Source organism: Lissotriton helveticus, chromosome 5_1 (assembly GCF_964261635.1).
Source record: "Lissotriton helveticus chromosome 5_1, aLisHel1.1, whole genome shotgun sequence".
Classification (NCBI taxonomy): domain Eukaryota; kingdom Metazoa; phylum Chordata; class Amphibia; order Caudata; family Salamandridae; genus Lissotriton; species Lissotriton helveticus.
In genome coordinates, this window is record NC_136065.1 from 839,701,679 (window position 1) to 839,720,652 (window position 18,974).

Genomic DNA, 18,974 nt, shown 5'->3' on the forward strand with positions numbered 1-18,974 from the left:
AGGGTTTTTGGGATCTTTTAAGAGCAAGGGACAAGCCCATTGACCAGCAGATAACCTGCAACATTCCCGGTGACGTTTGGTTTGCTCACTTTTCCAAACTATACTCTGAGACTCAGGGGATATCCCTTGCATGCCCGGGCCCGGGCCTCTTGAACAGCCCAACAGTCTTCTCCCCTGTCATCGTTGACCCCTTCACTAACCAGGAAGTTGAAAGGGCAATTGGTGGTATTGCTTCTAACAAGGCACCGGGCCCCGATGGAATCCCAGGCGACCTTTTGAAGTCCCATCCAGCAGTATGGAGCAGATTAATTGCTTCACTGCTAAACGAGGTCTTGATGGGAGGCTCCTTTCCTGACTCTTGGAGGGGCGCTGAAGTTGTGCCAATATTTAAGAAAGGCAGCAGGGACGATCCAGCCAACTACCGTCCCATCAGTTTGCTGGATTCAACCCAAAAGGTGGCAGGCAAGGTGGTTCTGGGTAGGATTCTGCAGTGGGTTGACGAGGGAAAAATTCTGTCTGATTTTCAGGCAGGATTCAGATCAGGGACAGGCACCATCGAGCAGACATTCCGTCTCCTAATGATATATTGGAAGGTGGTGGTACTGGGAGGGGGCAGTTTGTACCTAGTCTTTATAGACTTGCGTACTGCCTTCGACCTGGTCCCACGGGCACTACTTTGGAATGTCCTCGATGGACTAGGCCTACCACCCTACTTGCTGCTTTTGCTCAGAAAATTCCACGAAGACAATTTCGCCCAGATCAGATGGGGTGTCCAGGGAGAAAAAACATCTCGTATCCCAGTAGACAGGGGTGTCCGCCAGGGGTGTGTGCTTGCCCCCACTCTGTTTTCTCTTTATGTAAACGGAGTGGTGGAGCATCTCTTGGAACATCCAGCAGATGCACCCACCCTGGCGGGCAGAAAAGTTCCAACTCTCCTGTTTGCGGACGACACCCTTCTGATATCCAAAACACCTGCCGGCATTCAGAAATTGCTCACAAGTTTTAAATCTTTTTGTGACTCTAGGGGATTGGCAATAAATATAGGCAAGACTAAATTCCTTGTCCTTAACCCTCCTAAGAAATCCGTTACCCCTCCTGCCTTAGACTCTATCCCCCTTGAAAGAGTCAGGGAATTTGATTACCTCGGAATACGGCTCTGTGATACCATGAGCTGGAAGGCACACCACCAAAAGGTATTCCTGACTCACAAAAGGGCCACAGGAGCCTTGCTTAAGGAACAGCGAGCCTCATCCTTAAAACCAATCGGGGCATTGATAGATATCTACAGAGCGCGGGTTGTGAGTGCCGCCCTGTATGGGGCTGAACTGTGGGGCTTACAGAAAGTTGATACCCTGGCCCACCTTGAAAATAATTTCCACAAGGATTTGATGAGGTTGCCCCATAGTACTCCTACAATCCCACTACTGTTAGATACAGGCACTCGCCCAATCTGTGAGCAAGCTAATTTACGACCTTTGCTTCTCTGGTCCCGGATCTGGAACGTCCCCGAATTGTGTAGCTACGCTGACGCCCTAAAAGACCTTCTGTCGCTTCCAGGTTGCAGTAAGATACCCTGGTTTAGGGAAGTCAAACGCCTGCTTTATGAGCTGGATTTGGGTGACGCCTGGGTCAACAAAACCGCACCCCCCAAGCAGTTCCTGAAGAGGGTGTATTGGCTATGGGTACACAATAAGAGAATACACAATTCCAACCATTGCAAATCTGTCGCCAAGTTCTTGTTGGTCAAAGAGATCCCCTATAGGGAACCCTATCTGGACCTGATTCATAATTCTGGAGACAGATCACTGTATTTTAAATTTAGAGTGGGTGTGCTCCCCCTAGGCTCGTTTACCTCTACCTGGAAACCTCCACTTCAAACGCTTCCACATTGCCCGTTCTGTGCTTCAAGGGTTGAGTCCATCGCCCACTTACTGTTTGAGTGTAAGGCTTATGCAGCACCTAGATCGAAATGGCTAAAACCATTGTGTAGGAGCCTAGGAACAAGATCACACTCAGAAGCCCTACGCATACTATGCTCAGATGCCCGCCCATTTTTTGCATGTTGTATGGCAAAATTTTTAGGTTGGGCCTGGCGTATAAGAACCTCAAGGAAGCTGCTGCTTCAGTAAAGTGCCCCTTGATGAACTATATTCCGTATGGGTGTTCAAATGTTAATGCTACCCTTATTTGCGCATCTCGCTCTTATTGCTTTTATTGCTTTTATTATCAAACCTGAAGGTATTTTATATTATGTAAATTGTATTGTTTTATTTGATGCTTTGTATTGCTTTTAGGATATGTACTGTATCGAAATAAAGCTTACTTACTGACATTTGCATGCTAGGCTAAACCATCGCTAGAAATATACAAGCATTGGCATAGCCAATAGGTCTCGCCTTTGGGACCGTATAAATGTTTAGCCATGCAACAGTTGATGTTGTTGCACCAAGGATATTGTGCTGCATAACTAAATACTTATAAGGTCCCAAAGGCGAGAACTATTGGCTATGCCAATGCTTGTTATTGTAGTCACTATTAGGTTTAGACCTCTGACCTTTAATGAACAGGTCCTTTTTTAGTACAAAAGTAACTAATATGAGCAATGTAAATTGTGAATAGAAGGGACATTCTGTGGTGTTCATAGTAAAATATGTGCAGTTATAACCAGTAAAATATTTACAAATACTTTTCCGAATGAAATATAGAATTGTTTTTGTACAAATGTTTTTTTGATCAAAGCCAAGGGAATTAAGGGATTTTGCACAAGTTGAACTGTGCCCATAATTAGGGCTATGCCACATGTACAAAATTAAACTGTGCCTACAGATAAACAAGCATTTGCTATGCACAGGGTCTCGCATTGGTGAAAGTTAGAGATATTAGAGGTGCAAAAGAGAACGCAGATCGCAGAATTGACAAGTTAAAAATAACTTGGAGGATTTTATACCAATCCATATTTGAGTGAGCGCTCCTGACACTCTCAGAATCTAAGTACAAAACCGAAGTGCTGGTATTTTAGCAGAGAAAGGAGGGAAACCTCGAGTCAGAGCACAGGCAGCAGAGGAGTCAGTTCTCTGCTCTGGGACTGTAACATGAACCCGGAAGTCCCGGCGCAGCCAGAGAGGGGCAGACGCACAGACACCACCACTACACATGGAGAGGGACAGAGGCACAGACACACCCACTGCACAAAGAGAGGGACAGACGCACAGACACACCCACTGCACACACAGAGAGACAGACGCACAGACACACCCACTGCACACAGAGAGAGACAGACGCACAGACACACCCACTGCACACACAGAGAGACAGACACACCCACTGCACACAGAGAGAGACAGACGCACAGACACACCCCCTGCACACACAGAGAGACAGACGCACAGACACACCCACTGCACACAGAGAGGGACAGACGTACAGACACACCCACTGCACACAGAGAGGGACAGACGCACAGACACACCAACTCCACACAGAGAGGGACAGGCGCACAGACACACCCACTCCACACAGAGAGGGACAGACACACCCACTTCATAAAGAGAGAGAAACTGAAACTTACCTTCACTTCCTGCATTTCTGAATCATGGCGGCAGCAGCTCAGCTCGGGAACCTCCAGGAAGAGGCCACTTGTTCCATCTGTCTGGACTATTTTACTGATCCGGTGATGATTATTGATTGTGGACACAACTTCTGCCGCTCCTGCATCACCCAGAGCTGGGAGGGAAGAGATGGAAACTTCCCCTGTCCTGAGTGCAGGGAAATATCTTCTGGGAAAAACCTCCGACCCAACAGACAGCTGGGAAACATGGTGGAAATGTTAAAACAGCTTCATCTGCCCCCAGAGGAGAATCTGTGCGAGACACATAACCAGGCACAGCTGCTGTTCTGTGCAGAGGATCAGAGGATGATATGCTGGGTCTGCCGGGAGTCCAAGGAGCATAAAACTCACTCAGCAAGTCCTATAGAGGAGGCTGCAGAGGAGCACAAGGTATGTCTGTGGGCCTTAAGGGATCTCAGAGTCCCTCTTTGAGCCCCATTGAAGCCCCTGCAGAGGAGCACACGGTGTGTGTGGGTGTTTTGGAACTACAAGTAAAGATTACAAGGTACGTCTGTGGATGTTCAGGGATCACAGAGTCGCTTGGAGAGCCACACCAAGGGCAGCCGGAGAGCACACGCTGTCTGTGTGTGTGTTCAGAGATCACAAGTCACTCTTTTTATAGGGTGGCCAGATGGCTCCATGTCACTGGGACAACACATTTCCATTCCTGGATTTTGCTTTTACATATCATTTTTATCTGGTGTGTTGAAGCAATAGGGTCAAGTAAAATGAACCAAGACTACAACTCCCAGAATCCACTCTTATGTTAAATCAGAAGTACAGAAATGAACAAGTTGTGTCCCGGTGGCATAGAGTCATCTGGTCACCCTCCCTGTGTATGCCTTTGGGAGGCTGCTGAAGAGAACAAGGTGTGTCTGTGGATGTTTATGGATGACACGGCACCCGTGGACCCCAAAGGGAAAGCTGTGCAAGGAGTGAGTGATTGATTTTAGATCTTATATAGCGCATACTGTACCCTACGGGTATCCTGGCGCTTCAGGAGTGGATGTGGGTGTTCACGAGTCACAAGTGAAGACACACTGTAAGTTCCACAGAGAAAGAAGCTGCAGAGGAGTACAAGGTATATGTGTGGGTGTTCAAGATTCACAAGTGAAGGCATTCTGTACATTCTGCAGAGGAAGAAGCTGCAGAGGAGCACAACGCGTGTCTGTGGACGATCACGATTCAGAATTGAATTAACTTGTCAAGTCTTTAAGAGGATACAATGTATATTTAGGGGTGTTAAGTGTCCTTCGAGAAGGCTGCTGAAAAATATAAGGTATGTTTGTTGGTGTTTAGGGATTGTAAGTGAATACACTCCATGAGGGCTTTATAAGAAGCTGCAAAAGAGCACAAAGTGTGTCTGTCAGAGCGCTGAGATTATGGGCCGTATAATGCGAGCCACGGCAGCTGCAGAGGATCAGAGGCGTGTGTGTGTGTGTTTTGGGACCTTCCACTTAATTCAAAGGATTCCATGTGGCACTGCAGTGTGAGTTGCCGGTGTCAGAAGACTTGATGAGACAATACAGTGTGTGACACACGGGCTCACATGATCGTGAACACAGCAGAAGAGGTGCAGCAATGCAGGGTGTGGCACACGGGCTCACATGGGCATCAGACACAAAGGAGTTGGCCTAACTGCTAGGGCGCTCGAAAACGGACCTGGGTATCTGGGTTTGAGTATCAGTAACGACGCCCAACATCCTGTGATTCTGGGCAAATCACTTAATCTCCCCGTGCCTAACAAAAATGAATGTGTGTCCTCATGTGACGTAACTGGTGCTATGTAAAGCGCTTTGATACCCGATTCGGGTCAAGTTCGCGCTATATAAAACTCTACAAAAAAAAAGATGTGCAGCAATGCAGGGTGTGACACACGGGTGCACATGCTCCTTGACACAGCAGAAGAGGCGCAGTAATGCAGGGTGCAGCACAGGAGCTCATATGATCATGGAACACAGCAGAAGAGGTGCAGCAATGCAGGGTGCAGCACAGGAGCTCAGATGATCATGGAACACAGCAGAAGAGGTGCAGCAATGCAGGGTGTAGCACAGGAGCTCAGGTGATCGTGGAACACAGCAGAAGAGGTGCAGCAATGCAGGGTGTAGCACAGGAGCTCAGATGGTCATCAGGCACAACTGAAGGTGCAGAGAACAGCTGCAGCCATGCACTGTGACGCTCACAGGGTCACGAGGGCTTTGGCGCAGATGACTCCCCAGCAATGCAGGGTTCACCAGACACAAAGTGAAGTACAGGGTCCAGGCCAGAGGCGTAGCTAGAGCTTGTGGCGCCAGGGGCTATCCCTCAGATTGCCGCCCCTGGGGGGGATGGGTGATGGGGGAAAAAGGAAGGCGAGCACTTGAAAGAGGTCCGAGAGACATGTATTATCGCCACTAATAGTTACCTCGATCATGCAAGTTACATGCACATACATGACACGGTCCAAGGCTACACATTTGAATACCCCGGTGACTGGCAGTACAAAAGAGAAGACACAGACTGCATGATCTATCTGGGGACTCAGAAAAACCCCATGTGACATCCATCAGAGAGCTGCGTGAACGATTACCTGGTAATCCCCTCAGCACAATGCAAACATGCACATACATGACACTGTTCAGGGATCCATCATATACAGCTGACATTAAATGACCATACATCATGGTCCCCCCATTAAAGCAATGGGGACCTGCACAAACGTGATGTGCTCATTTGTAAATTAGGAGCCAACCCAAGGACCATGGCGGCTGCTGGAGCCTGGAGCAGCAGTCACAGCACTGACTGTGTGCAGCTGCTGCTGGTTGGTGAGCCTGAATCTCTAGAATCAAGACCGAGCACCGTGTTTGCCGTGGGATGCTTCGTTGCGGCCACTCCACTGCCAGGGCTGTAGGTGCCCCAAAAACCGAAATGTCCGGGCTGGCGCACCCTCCACCTTGCTGCAAATATAAGTAAGTGAGACTGAGTGTGAGAGCGCCCTAATCATGTCACTGATTGTTATTAAAACTGCTTTATAAATTTAGCGCGCACTCTGTATTGGCTGCCTGCCCTTCTGTGGTACACTGAAGTTCTCTGCAGGCACACACAGTGAGCTAGCGAGAGTCTCATTCTGTCTGGACTCAGGTCACACACTGTGTAGTTCAGGGCCGAGCCACGTGAAGACGTACTTTTTGAAATATTACAGCACTTGCTGCACTGTAGTGCCTTAGCCTGAGACTTGCCCAATCAATGCAGCCCGGTGGTGCTGCTGTGTAGTCAGTCAGCGGGTAGTACTGACTCTGTGTGCTGACAGCTAGACTCTTAAAACGTACTATACTTAGGCAGCTGAGCTGAGAGCTCATCTGTGCTGCCGACTGCGGGGCTGGAGCCAGAAGGTGGCACACCAACAATAACCACTTCATGTTAATAATTTGGTTGAGAGCACTACATCTCCCTGGCTGCTGGCTGTGAGCTATGTGACATGACTGTATGGATTAGCCTGAGGCTTGCCCAATACTCATTGTACCCGACTAGTCAGCTGACTGTGTCGACTAACTTGTAATTTTAATTAGGCACTGCAGCTGTGAAGACCGAGAGATCCGTGCTCTTGAGGGCTCACATCCTGGGCTGCGTCCCACTTGAGACAGAGAGTGGCCTGGAGTCCACTGAGTGATGCTCTGTAGCATCTGATTTGATTGATGGATGGTTTGCCACTTGGAGGATCCAGGGACCCAGTAGACAATGCCCCCCCCCCAGCTACGCCAGTGAATTATCACAGTGTAACCAGCAGTTGGGCACTAATTAGGTTGAATCAATCTGTGGTTGGTCCATGCTCCACAGAAAGGAATGGAAGTGATGCTTGGTCTGCGCTGCCCAATTAGGAGACAGAAAAGAAGGGTGAAACTGAAGCCAACAAATGGTAAGCAATGGCTCCAGGCCCTTATTTTAAACCGTAGTCTTGCACATGTTGCAGGCTCAACCTAAAAATGGATGCCAAAACAACTAATTGAAAGTAATATAAATAAAAATGAACCAGCGTGAGCTTTGTGAAAAGCAAAATGTTCAGAATGTTCAGGGAGTGCCTTAAACTGAACAGGAGGAAATGCCACAGCTTGGTGCCAGGTATAAAAAAGATGTGTGGCTTGAATGAAGCTGCCATACCTTTAGAAGACTAAGAAGATGAGCACTATTGTCTCTTAACATAATGTCTCAGTGTAGTGCTCTGAAGTGACCAAAAAGTGACATGTAGTCTTTTATTTAAAAAGATAGGAAGGAAATGCAGAAGAAACGGACAAGTGTATGCTTACATGCCAAAGGCTGGGAATTACCTCATACCTCCCTTTCTTAATAATGCAAACCCCAATTTACATTGCTAATCCTGCAAATTCACCTTTCTACTGTGTTCCTCTCTATTGTCTCCATACAACGTTCTTTTGCGTCTCTACGCTCGTGCTTTATTAAACACACAAAATACAATTCGGTCAAGCTTAGTTCTGCAGGGCACAATCGGTGACATCAGGAGTGAGGGACACATTTCATCATTGGTGTACTACTCATGCATGGAACTGGCAAACAGAGGAACTCTCTTTTACTATGGGCACTGGTTTTATTTGACTGCACATTACGGTTCATTTTTCCATGGCCAGAATTTGCTTGGAATTACCTTTTTTAAAATCCTTGAAAATAAAGTCGACTGATTATTTTTTATCTATAGCCATTAAACCAATGAATTTATATAACGATGTAAACTCTGCATAAAGAAAAAACTTATGATATTTGAATCGCCAATATTAGAGACATTTTGCAATCAATAACACTCGCTTTGGCACTGAATGCATATGGGTAAAAGCTGCAGAGTCGAGAATAGGGCTCATTTTTGGTGCTGACGTCGTAGCCACTTACATTTTTAAAAAAATGCCTGCTTCGTTTTTTAGGATTCAATGTAATGTATTACGTAAACATTCAATGATTTGACACTTTTCTAAAAGGCAATTACATATCTTGAGCAAACAGAGCTGAATATTAATGTTGCTGTCAGTACAGTTTTTGGTTAGTGTCCAGGCTGGGCAATATCTGTTAGGGCAAGCTTGGGCGTGTTTTCAGAACCCCTAGGAGAAGTGTGGCTCACTGGTTAGAAGCGGCAGACCCTGAAGCAGAGATCGGCCCGGGACCAGGGTTTAATTCCCGACGCGGCAGGGTCTTGGGTCAATGTACGCGAACTCGATAATTCTCGCCGAGGTGCCTACGCTAACCATGGGTCCCACTCTGCAACTCTGGGCAATAGCTTGCTTAATCTCCACAACGGCCCCATCAGCGCCGAGGATGCCTGGCTTCACCTTGGAGGTGCCCAGGAGGGACCATCTCACAGGGAAAGCCAGGACGGGTTCCCCAGCGGTATACAGCGCCAGGACACTCCGAGATGGAGTAACTGTGCGCTTTACAAAGTATACTTACCTTTACCTCTGACAGGTTTTGAAAGTTTTTCTACAAGGCTGGAAGTCTTTCCAATCAAGGTCAGTTCTTCAACATTTAAACTCAAATAATTATTTTAAACATCTTGAGCAAGCAAAAGGAAAGACGACATTTTTGCAGTAACCCGGAAAGAAATGTCTGAGCATGTGCGGGCACATTTAGTGCAAATTGAGTGGACTCCAGTTAAACATCTCTCTCGTCTGCGGCCGTGTGCTCGGCACTAGTGACCCGTTGCGGGGGCCTTTATTATTTATTTGGGGACTCTGACACTACTGTAATGTCAGTGAGTGTCCCCAAATAAATTATAAAGGCCACAGCAATGGGCCACCAGTGTCCCGCAGCTGCCCCCAGAATTGTGCCGCCTCGGGCGGACCGCCCCCCCCCCCTAGCTACGCCAGTGGTCCAGGCACGGGAGACTTGCATCGTCACTGGGCACAGAGTGAAGATCTCCTGTAGCTTTGGCTGCTTGAAGCTCGCTGGCTTTGGGTACCCCTCACAGGATAACTGACTGTCGGGCGTGGCTACGATCACAGGCTCCCGGTCTGGGGAAGCTCAGAGTCTTCGACCTCCCCACGCCAAGTTGCTGAGCACTGGACTGGGCGATGAGGAAAAGTCCTCTCCTCGTAGGCAGTCCACCACCGGGTCCTTCCTCCGAAGCAACAGAGGTCCTTCCTCTGCCCTGGGGGTCCAGCGCCTTCTGTAGAAGGGAAACTGCCATCATTCCCATCTCTGGTCTTCAGCGTTCTCTTCAGTAGAGGTCCTTCCTCTGCCCTTGGGGTCTAGCGCCTCCTTCAGAAGGGAAGCGGCCATCATTCCCGTCTCTGGTCTTCAGCGTTCTCTTCAGTAGAGGTCCTTCCTCGGTCCTGGGGGTCCAGCGCCTCCTGTAGATGGGAGAGGACATTCATTCCCGCCTCTGGTCTTCAGCGTTCTCTTCAGTAGAGGTCCTTCCTCAGGGTGCAGCGCCTCCTGTAGAAGGGAGACGGCCATCTTTCCCGTCTCTGGTCTTCAGCGTTCACTTCAGTAGAGGTCCTTCTTCGGTCCTGGGGTTCCAGTGCCTCCTGTAGAAGGGAGACGGCCATCATTCCCTCCTCTGGTCTTCAGTGTTCTCTTCAGTAGAGGTCCTTCCTCGGTCCCGAGGGTCTAGCGCCTCCTGTAGAAGGGAGACGACCATTATTCCCGTCTCTGGTCTTCAACGTTGACTTCAGTCGAGGTCCTTCTTCGGTCCTGGGGTTCCAGTGCCTCCTGTAGAAGGGAGACGGCCATCATTCCCTCCTCTGGTCTTCAGCGTTCACTTCAGTAGAGGTCCTTCTTCGGTCCTGGGGGTCTAGCGCATCCTGTAGAAGGGAGACGGCCATCTTTCCCGTCTCTGGTCTTCAGCGTTCACTTCAGTAGAGGTCCTTCTTCGGTCCTGGGGTTCCAGTGCCTCCTGTAGAAGGGAGACGGCCATCATTCCCTCCTCTGGTCTTCAGTGTTCTCTTCAGTAGAGGTCCTTCCTCGGTCCCGAGGTTCTAGCGCCTCCTGTAGAAGGGAGACGGCCATTATTCCCGTCTCTGGTCTTCAACGTTCACTTCAGTAGAGGTCCTTCTTCGGTCCTGGGGTTCCAGTGCCTCCTGTAGAAAGGAGACGGCCATCATTCCCTCCTCTGGTCTTCAGCGTTCTCTTCAGTAGAGGTCCTTCCTCGTTGCTCGGGGTCCTACACTCTTCCTGTGTCGGTTTTCTGTCACAGACCCTGCCTGGGGTTGGTGCCTGCACTCTTCCTGTGTCTATCTTCTGTCACAGACCCTGCCTGGGGTTGGTGCCTGCACTCTTCCTGTGTCTATGTTCTGTCATTGACCCTGCCTGGGGTTGGGGCCTGCATTCTTCCTGTGTTTTTTTCTGTCACAGACCCTGCCTGGGGTTGGGGCCTGCACTCTTCCTGTGTCTGTTTTCTGTCACAGACCCTGCCTGGGGTTGGGGCCTGCACTTTTCCTGTGTCTGTGTTCTGTCACAGACCCTGCCTGGGTTTGGGGCCTGTATTCTTCCTGTGTCTGTTTTCTATCACAAACCCTGCCTGGGATTGGGGCCTGCACTCTTCCTGTGTCTGTTTTCTGTCACAGACCCTGCCTGGGGTTGGGGCCTGCACTCTTCCTGTGTCGGTTTTTTGTCAAAGACCCTGCTTGGGGTTGGGGCCTGCACTCTTCTTGTGTTGGTTTTCTGTCACAGACCCTGCCTGGGGTTGGGTCCAGCACTCTTCCTGTGTCTCAGGTTGGGGCCAGCACTCTTCCTGTGTCTGTGTTCTGTCACAGACCCTGCCTGGGGTTGGGGCCTGCACTCTTCCTGTGCCTGTTTTCTGTCACTGACCCTGCCTGGGGTTGCGGCCTGCACTCTTCCTGTGTCTGTTCTCTGTCCCAGACCCAGTCTGGGTTTGGGGCCTGCACTCTTCCTGTGTTTGTTCTCTGTCACAGACCCTGTCTGGGGTTGGGGCCTGCATTATTCCTGTGTGTGTTTTCTGTCACAGACCCTGCCTGGGGTTGGGGCCTGCACTCTTCCTGTGTCTGTTTTCTGTCACAGACTGTGATCATTTCTTTGGTGGTCTGTTCTGTATAGGTCAAGGTCTTAATATGGTTAATCAGCCGAGATGGTCTAGATGTAACATATTTAAGAACAATATGGATATGTGTGGCCATAATTTAAAATCTGGATATCTGTTACTGGTACTGACAGTCTTAGTATATATGGGCAGTACTTACAGCCTGGCTATAAAGCGCAAACCGAGTGGCTGGCCCTGGGAAGTTGCAGTTGTTGGCGGAAGGTCTAGGGTTGGCTGTCGGTTCAGGGATAGTGCTCCTTAAAGAGATGGGTCTTCAGCATTTTCCTAACTTGGGGGAGGGTCGAAGTTGATGCGATATCGAAAGTGAAGCTGTTCCAGATCCTGGGAGCATAAACGGAGATGGCTTGCCTTCTGGGTTTTAATTCTTAAAATTTTTTGTCTTGAGTCCGGTGATATCCCCGCTCCGGGTCTGATGTCGTTCCTTGAACATGTATAGTTTGTTTTCCAGGTGAGCTGGAGTCTTGTTGTTGAGCGCTTTATGCGATGCGCTGACCATAAAGATGACCTGGGCTGGAAGGAACAGCTAGTATAGGTCTTTTTTTTTTAGGTCTCGGCTAGCGTAGGCTGCGCACATGCGCAGTCTCGCTGGCGAGATTTAATGATTTGGAGTAGCGAGGTTAAGCCCCGCCCCTATTCTCCATTGGCTGGCCTCCTAAACTGTAGCCAGCCATTGGAGAAGAGGACCTAGTGACGTTCTTCTTTCGATCTATGCCCCGTCCTTTCAGATCGGGGGGCGTGTTGAGGACATGAGTAAAACATATGCACAATCTCTGCTTGTTCAGCCGCATTGTTAACACACGGTCCCCATCTTTCCCATGTTATCGGCTCTAGTGTAGGTCTTTTAATGTAGAGGTGATATAATTTCTTCAAGCCCTTGATGAGCTACGCCGCTTCATGTGTGCTGCCTTTCAGGGGTGCTAGGGTGATGTTTGGGCGACCGTTGTCCAGCGCCATGTCTCTGCCCGATAGGAGAGGCCCTGTACTTTTTTTCTGAAGTCATCTTCCAGGAGACACAACCTCTTCAAGAGAGGACATTGGAATCAAGCTTTCTTGTCATTCTTTGTCATTCTTTCAGTGTGTTGCTTGAATGAGAGGTCGGTGTCGAGGGTGAAGTAAAGACCGATAGGTTTACGTTGGAGACCCAGGCTTAAGTCTGTGGCTGCTCTGAGCTGGTGTCATACAAGAACAGTTCAGTCTTTGTGGGGTTTAACTTTAATACATTAGGTGACATCCAAGACTGGATGAGATCAGGGCAGATATGAGGATGTCATTGGGTGAGGATATTTAAGGTAGAGTTGAGCATCATCTCCATATTGATGGATCTTGATGCTGCTGTCTGTAAGGATGGATCAGAGATCCCTTGTAGAGGTTAAAGATGAAGAGAGAAAGGAAGGAGCCCTGGGGTACTCTGCAGGAGACGGGGAATGTTGGTGATCTTGTAGAACCTATTTGCATGAACTGGTGCCAGTTGAGGAGGAGGGTGTGGTCGTCTACTTGGAGTGTGGCTGTCTCAGGGCTCCATACACGGTTATTGCACTTAGAAAACTTGTTAGCTTTGATATTTTCACTTGGTTCTGTGTTGTTTTGAATGTTTGATAATGTTTCTAGGACAATGTTTCTTCTTTAGTGCAAAGTCTATCTGTTTCCATGCTTTGGGCATAAACTGTGCCCAATATCAAGTCGCAGTAAGTGCCAGCGATGAAGCTTGTTCCCATGGACCAGAGATTCTGATCCTTCTTGGCAAGAACCGGTACAAAAAAGGGACATCATTGTCTGTGATACTTGGGGTTGGTGCTCACAATCCTGTTAGTGCGGCTGGTGTAACAATACTAATGCATGACTGGTACGTACAGTCTGGGCACGTGTGGCAGGTACTGTAGTTACTTTTTTTTTGTAATTAAGACCACACTCTACAGATCTACTCTTATTTCTTGCACTCTCATCCCTACAGGTGAAACTTCAAGAGTGGCTGCTTGTCCTGAAGAAACAGGAGGGATATTTCCTGGAGTCCAGACTCAAGGAAGAGGAACAATATAAAAGCCTGAGGGTGAGTAGCTGCAGTGAGTGCGGTGTATCTGTGTCTCTGTATATGTCTGTGCCCATGTCTTTGTGTGGTCTCTTAAAGTTCAAGACACACAGAGACTGATGAGTCACACTACAGACTGGGTCGTGGGCCCCACCAAATAAATATTCTGACCGGAGTCATTGCACCTGGATATTGGGGCTGAAATCGTCCAAGGACGCGTCCTACAAAAACATAAAATCAAGTATTACTCTTCTGACCTTAGGTAGTACTTGCATACTCACATCGTGCGTGTTAGAGTATGTGTGCAGTGGGGTGGCATTATCTGGCTGGGAGTACGTACCAGCAGGTGTGTGTGTGCATATCTGTGTGTGCATGTTCACGCTTAGGTATACGTGTCTAAGTATGTGTTCATATATGGATGGACCTGGAGTTATCTTTGGGAGTACATGCATGTCTGCGAGTCCCTATATCTGTCTGTTTTTTGGGCATAGATTACTGCTTGTGTGTATCTCCATATTCATATATAAAATTTTGAGCCACAGAGTATACAAATACATGTCCTTATCTATATACATGCATGTTTGAGGGTTGTGTATGCTTTAGTCTGGATGTATTGGCTGTAAGTTTGTACCTACATAAGTGAATGCCTGCCTGTGGGCTTGTATATCACAAGGTCTGGTGTTATTTGTGAGTGTGCAAATACATGTGTGCATCTGTGAGTTTGTGACGTGAATGCATAAGTCTGGAGTTATACATCAGTGAGATTTTATATGCATTTGTGTGTGAGTATATATGTATTAATGTGTGTCTCTATGAGTGTGTGCATGCATGGACTGAAGATATCCATCTGTGAGTTTGTACAAGGTTTGTGTGTGAGTATATATGTATGAATGTGCTTCTGAGTCTGTGCAAGCATCGACTGAAGATATCCATCTGTGAGTTTGTACAAGGTTTGTGTGGGAGTCTGCAAATTAACGTGTGTGTCTGTATGAGTGGGTATCTCTGTGGATGTGTGTATGTATGCACGTTACCGCCCCTTGTCAATGTTCCGCCACCACCTACCTCATCCCCGCTCCCCTACCCCCTCCTCGTTCCCTCCTCCTGGAAGGAGGTTTAGCCCAAGACACTGTGCAAGCATCAAGGCTATCTTAGGACCTCCCTACCTCACTGACGCACAGCACACTCGGTCTTTCGAACACTTACGCTTACCTTTGCCTTTTTATGTGATTTCTGCTTCAAATCTGTTGTAAAGCGCTCCGATACCCTCGGGTCTGGCCAGTGCAATATAAAACCTCTTAATAAATTTGGAGTTATTTATCCATCCATCAGACTAAGAAAGCCTGGTGTAAGGCCTTTCCTAAAAAAAGGTTTTAGCTGTGTAATAATGCTACGGTATGGTACATACATCGTCGAACACAATAAATAATATACCTCCCTCTAGACCTCTATTTCTTTACCTTGTAGAATGAATCTTAATGGGTTATATATACATTTTGTGAAACATCATGGATACAACATCATCTTATTATTCAAACTTTTTATTTATTCATTTTAGTTGGTATCTGTATTCATTTACATTGATAGTATTAAAACAGGGGAAAAAATGGAATCTAGAAAAACATACATATTCATAAAAATCTTTTTGTCACAAGTTTTGCTTTTTAATACATTTTCTACATAGACCAACAATTTCATATCTTTATATACAAATTCAATTTAGTGCTCTTCACTGGACCCCTTTAATAATATCATACACTAATCACGTAAACAGAATCACATTCGCACTCAATCACACCAATAAAACTAACATACACCCCCAAAAGCACATACACATCCTGGTCAGAAGGGGACATAGATATTGTGAATCTCCATGACCGTGTTGTGGGTTGGGTGCATACAGTAAGGTCGACCCGCGTTTCGGTGGAATATGTCTGATGTTAACCACTTTCTTCAGGACCATACAAAATCATATATCTTTCACCTAGTGGTAGGAGTACAGATAATAATGATGCGAGAAAAATTCTCAAATGGTTGCCGCCTTCAAATTGACAAACTATTGTTAAGTCTGCTGGGTCAGTTATAGATGACTCCTATTCGGATAGGGTTCTGTTAAAGTTGCGTAGACAGGAAGAATCCTCTCTGCTTATTCTTCCAAGATATTTTTTTGTAAGTGAACAACATCGCTTCTAAGTTGGCGTTATTACCTGTTGTCTGTAGTGGTGCCACCACACTGGGGAACCATGTAGAATAAGCAATCATATAGTTTATTACATCCATGAATCATGTCATGTTAATAAGAGCTCAGGCTTCCATAATTGAGTCTATTTCTAAATAGTATTCGACGTATACAGAACCTAGAGGGACGGAACTATCAGGAGATGCCACGGAGGCCGAATTTGCACAGCTATCATCGGAAAGGAACAGTTATATAATATGCAGCAAAAATACTAAAACAGGAAATACGAGGATAAATCAGTTGCAAGCCCATAACCAGGAGGGGATGCCTCCAGAAACTGTGTTAAATACAAACATCAACAGTCCTGTCACGGCGGGGAGCAACGTGAATTCAGGCAATCAGGGCACAATACGCACAGACCTTGTGATCACAAAGACGGACCTCAACACCAACCAGGTCATGGACCATAGGGAAACAAAGAACATTAGCATTTGCCTATCCCGAAGCAAGGTCACGACAGACTTACCAATTTCTACCTTCATAAACATAGATCACCGCCAGGGACAACATCTTGAAGCACTTGCAGAGCATAACCACATCAGCATGGAACAACATCAGAGAGAGTCCCCGAGCCAACTGCCGGAAGGCGGAAATTACAATCAAATGATGGGAGCAGCCGGGACTCATAGAAAAACAGGAGTACACCAGATACATGCTGCCGCACAATCAAATATGCAAGAAACCGAAACCAATGGTATAAATTGGCAGGATACGACAGCATTGCTGTTCACACCAGAATACATTTCTAAGGGCAGATTTGACATTATGAATCGCTGCAACATTCTTCGCTTACTATCTCACATACCAACCCTGTCTGAAATCACGTCAACTGACCTAGTCTCGATAGAATTTATCAAAGGCAAGGATGCCGAGTCTGGGGAAAAAACATGTGCTTTATGGAGTTCACCTACTATCGCACAAAGAATATATCAAGAAAGGGATACTTTTAAGAACTGGGGGATAACCATTATGCCACACATCAAGCCAGGATATCCCGACCTGCTGAGGCCAAATCATACAGCTGGAAACCCGGCACCCGATGGTAGGCTCATCACCTCGGTACTGAAAGGAGCCAGGGGGCAAAGTAAAACAAATGGAGAAGTCTTCCTGGCAGAATGTGAAAGTAATCAAGTCCCCACAACAATACCAAAATGGGACACCGACATAAGATGGAGCTCAAGGACAATAAACAACAGGGGAACAGATTGACGACTTAGAGGGAAAAGAGAAAGATCAGTCATAAGTGGGTCTCTACGGATATGTTCCTGGAATGTGAATGGCCTGGCAAGCAAACTGTTGGATGCGGATTTCATTGATTATATCAGGGCCTTCGACATCGTGGCTCTACAAGAGACCTGGCTGAGCGAATCCCCACACTTGCAAGGATGTCTGCGCTTCTACACAAGTGCACTGGCTGAGGCAAAATACGGCCATCTACAGGGGGGCTTGGCCATGTATGTTGCATGTGGAATTAATCTCAATGTCCAGGATCTAGGCTCTTCTTCATTTGCAGGTCTTGCTTTAAACTTACACTGCTCGGGCTCAATACTAGCAACGGACCTTAACATCACAATAATCAACGTCTATATCCAACCAAAGCGAAAAGGTAAATTAATAAAAGAAGTGTGCAAGTTGGTAGAAAAATATATTACAGAAGGACCATCAGCGGAGCTCATTCTTACAGGTGATCTAAACCTAAATCTAATGGGGTCCCCTGCGGACGCCGAAATGTCGATACAAATCACAATCTGGAACATTCCAACGCAAGGGGAGCCACCTTCTAGCAAGCAAACAAAAGCAGGACTGTCGGCTTTGGAAGAATTGGAACACTTACATTTAAGAGCACTAAACGGTAGATTAAGAGGAGACAATCCCCCTGTAGCAACATACTGCTCATCCAGGAATAATACTATTCTGGATTACACTTTTGTCTCCCTTGATCTGTTCCAGTACATTACCCTATTTCGTTTAGGGGACAAAGGGGATAGTGATCACCGGCCACAAGAAATTGAGCTTAGAACAACAGTCCAAATGTTCGAGCACTGCCGGACCACCCAAGGAGCAGACTATACTATTAATCTTAAGAGAATCAATTTCGGGCCAGAGACACATTGCAGAAGGGTGGGAGTTGCTAAGGAGCATTTTGAACTGAGAGCCGGATTAGATGAAGTAAAAAAGTGGGAAAGCTTCACCGAAACCATGGCAGCCTACTCTACGATCATCAAGCCAAAAACCCAACAAAGAACCGGTGGTGTGAAATCGTTATCTCAACTTGCGCTGAAAGAAATAAAGCATATCAAGAGAGTTATCTACCGCATATTGAGACCGCTACGGTGGAACCCTCAAGATGTAACACTACTAAATTCACTGCAAAAGCAAAAGGCTCAGTTAAAAAAACTAAAAAAGGATGCAAAAAGGGACCAAGAGAATGCCATGTGGGCGAAACTACACGCTGATATAAAGAAAAACAACAGCGCACGTTTTTGGAGAACCATAAACAACTTTGTTCATCTAAATAACCAGGGAACTACCTCTAACATTTCTGAGGCAGTCTGGTCAAAATATCTCGGGTCTCACTTCCATGAAGCTATGGAGTCAGGAATAAAAGGGGAACACTCCTCGGGTACTTCCCATGATGCTTTCATCAGCGCTGCACATGCAGGAATTAACCAGATCATACAAAGCAAAACTGATAATGATAGCTTAACTGCCGATACTTTAACTAATCGAACTATGATCATAAATAGGCAAGGGAAGGAGGGAAGGGACCCTTGGCCCAAACGGCATACCGCCTGTGCTCTATAAGCAAGAGCCAACATTCTGGGCTGAAGCATTAGAACCACTGTTTTGGGAAATCAGGATGACAAATATTCTGCCAGAGTCATGGAGGGGATCTATCATTGCACCAAACCATAAGGCAGGGGATAGGTCAGAGCCTCAGAACTATCGGCTAGTGGCATTACAGGATAAGGAGGCAAAATTATTTGCGGGAACGCTCCTGGAAGAACTAAAGGCCTGGGCAGAAGCAAAATCCATCATCCTCCTGAATCAGACCGGTTTTGCAAAG

General features: G+C 47.0%; 1 protein-coding gene across 1 annotated transcript in view; it reads left to right on the forward strand.

Annotated features, from left to right (window-relative positions):
* The first annotated feature begins 3,151 nt into the window (after window positions 1–3,151).
* Window positions 3,152–18,974, forward strand: part of LOC144754946 (E3 ubiquitin-protein ligase TRIM11-like) — a 73,729-nt gene continuing 57,906 nt past the window's right edge. The window contains exons 1-2 of the mRNA XM_078643302.1: window positions 3,152–3,997; window positions 13,597–13,692. Of these exons, the coding sequence (XP_078499428.1) occupies window positions 3,593–3,997; window positions 13,597–13,692 (501 nt within the window). The 5' untranslated portion in view covers window positions 3,152–3,592. The remainder of the gene's footprint in view (window positions 3,998–13,596; window positions 13,693–18,974) is intronic.